The 2,271-nt window shown below is 48.3% G+C and overlaps 1 protein-coding gene across 1 annotated transcript; it reads left to right on the top strand.

Moving 5' to 3' along the window:
- ABOM_003215 (uncharacterized protein) lies at nucleotides 1-1,360 on the top strand (the record flags this gene model as incomplete). Its single annotated transcript, XM_022530345.1, has 3 exons — nucleotides 1-364; nucleotides 415-809; nucleotides 866-1,360. 3 exons carry the CDS (start codon nucleotides 1-3, stop codon nucleotides 1,358-1,360), a joined length of 1,254 nt encoding a protein of 417 aa, XP_022391488.1.
- Between the last annotated feature and the right edge of the window lie 911 nt (nucleotides 1,361-2,271).

Raw genomic sequence — 2,271 nt, 5'->3', positions numbered from 1 at the left:
ATGTTCCTGCATCAAAATCCGAGCAAAAGTTCCATCTCACCAGCCATGGATTTTCACCCCAGCGAGCGTCCATCCGAGGGCGATCTCTTCACATTCGAGCGATTCGATAAGGGCTATGACGCGGAAGATATATGCTGTGCTATCTGCGGTGCTCCCGGCTTTGTGAGTTCCGTCCCCCTGAAAAGTAATAGCCTACTTATAAAGATCAAGGTGGTAGAAGCAGAAGTGCGAGACAGAAATCTTGAACGATATAAGTGGTTTGTACCGCAGGCTATCCGAGCTGAGAATTATCACTATGAGAAAGATTGGGATATTGCCAGCCTGCCAAATCATGATCTACTGCTAGAAGTACTCGGCATAGATGGTAGGCTATTCTTTCAGCTCTATCTACCGAAGAGATTTCTGATTTCCTAGAGACCGAGACCGACGGTGTGCACTATGGGGAGCAGCTATTGAGACTAGAACCCGTCCGTTATGGGGAACACTCGTCGAAATTAGTCCACCATCTATATGCAGAGTACCCCTATATAACAGTACATGCGGAATGTCTTGATATGATGCGATATCTGGTAGACTATCGCCAGGCTCTTCTAAAAGCCGAAGTATCAGTTCACCCAATGTGTCCCACAACCCTCAGCCAGTTCTATGAAGTATTTGAACAGCGGTTAACTAGGGTACATTCCGATCATCCTCTCGGACGTAACGGCTCGTTTAACCCCCGTCGCATAGTTCAGCCACATTGCTATTACTTCCGGGATACTGAGCTCTTTGATAATGTCGCGTGGGCTTTTGGGGAGCAAAAGGCCTACGTAAGTTCTGTATAATCTATAGTACTTCCATCCTATCACTAACAATCTGCTATTAGGAATACGAAATGGCACCATTGCCTATACCAGGACTTACTCAAGAGATTCTTTCATATCTGCAACCTCTGCCACTGTCCCTCCAAGAACAATCACAATCTGGATGCTCTCTTGAACTAGAGACACTGCCTATCGAGCTCCAAGATATAGTTTATACAAATTTACATCCTTTCATCAATCCCGAGCAGACATGCACCCGCCGTTTACCACCAAGACTGTGGCGTGACTTACTTTTCAATCGGCAGATCTTGCCCTGGCTGTGGGATTTGGATATCTCCGCCCTACAGAGCTGGCCTGTGACATGTGCAGCAGACAGTTGGGATTGGGAGCGCCTTGTTCGCACCCTTGCACAAGTGGAGATATTTGAACCGGGGCACCCGTTAGAGCATGCTCCCCTCCGCCTGCGGAATCGCCGGCGGATCTGGAGACTGCTCGAGGAGGCCGAAAAGGAAGATATTGAGGAGTGGCTCGATGCTCACGTATATAAGAGAAAATGACATGGATATGGACAACGACAGGATTATATCTACACATAGGTATAGGTAACACCTACGAAGGCTATGGAAACTAGATCATAAGAGAAGCAACAGTAATGAGTTTCCCAGTATTTCCCCGCACTCACCCTACGACTCGGCCACGCTCACCTATAAAAGCAGCAACTTCCAAATGGCTCATTTTCCAGTCGGCCGCATTCAACAGGTGGCTCAAGTACGGCTGGGCAGATGGGAAGCCCTGTTCTCCACACCCCTATGGTCGTATATACTGGTTTACTATAAGTACTGGACTTGGTAGCGAAGAAAGATCTGCAGAAGCTGACCACAACCAAGCGGCTGGGAGATACAGCCCCACCGAGCTGAACATCTCAGATCTACTGCCCCCACTAAGAGATCCTCGGCGAGCTGAATACGGTTGATCAGTAGCGGTGAATGGACTCCACAGTCTAACATCATACCTACAGTACCATGGTTCGGGGCATGGTTACGAACAAAACAGACCGGTCAGACTTTTGGCTCGCGGGGTTACAACTAGGGCTATAGGCCTCAATTCTGTTGAGCCATGGTGGGGTTACCACCCCCGAGAACGTATTATTCTAGGAATGATGTCCACCGGTACCCATGTGCATCTTTCTATCAATTCACAAGGATAATTCTTACGCTAGGATTCCTGTACGGGTGTAGACCTGTTCTTGAGAGGCTTGGGGAACCGTGACTGTATCTTAGCTAGTCGCAGAATCCCCTCACAGTGCCGAGGTCTAACAGCACGAGGACAGTCAAGTGAGCCAATACGAATTCATATATATGCTTTGTTCATTTCTATATCGTAAAAATTCTTCTCTTCTGACCCTCTTCAGCCACCGTAACCACTGCCTTAGTGGTGGCCACCACCACCACCACCACCACCACCACCA

This window comes from Aspergillus bombycis (genome assembly GCF_001792695.1).
Source record: "Aspergillus bombycis strain NRRL26010 chromosome Unknown contig00020, whole genome shotgun sequence".
NCBI classification, from domain to species: domain Eukaryota; kingdom Fungi; phylum Ascomycota; class Eurotiomycetes; order Eurotiales; family Aspergillaceae; genus Aspergillus; species Aspergillus bombycis.
Note: the sequence above shows the minus strand (reverse complement) of the source record. Positions and strands in the feature narration are given on the sequence as shown.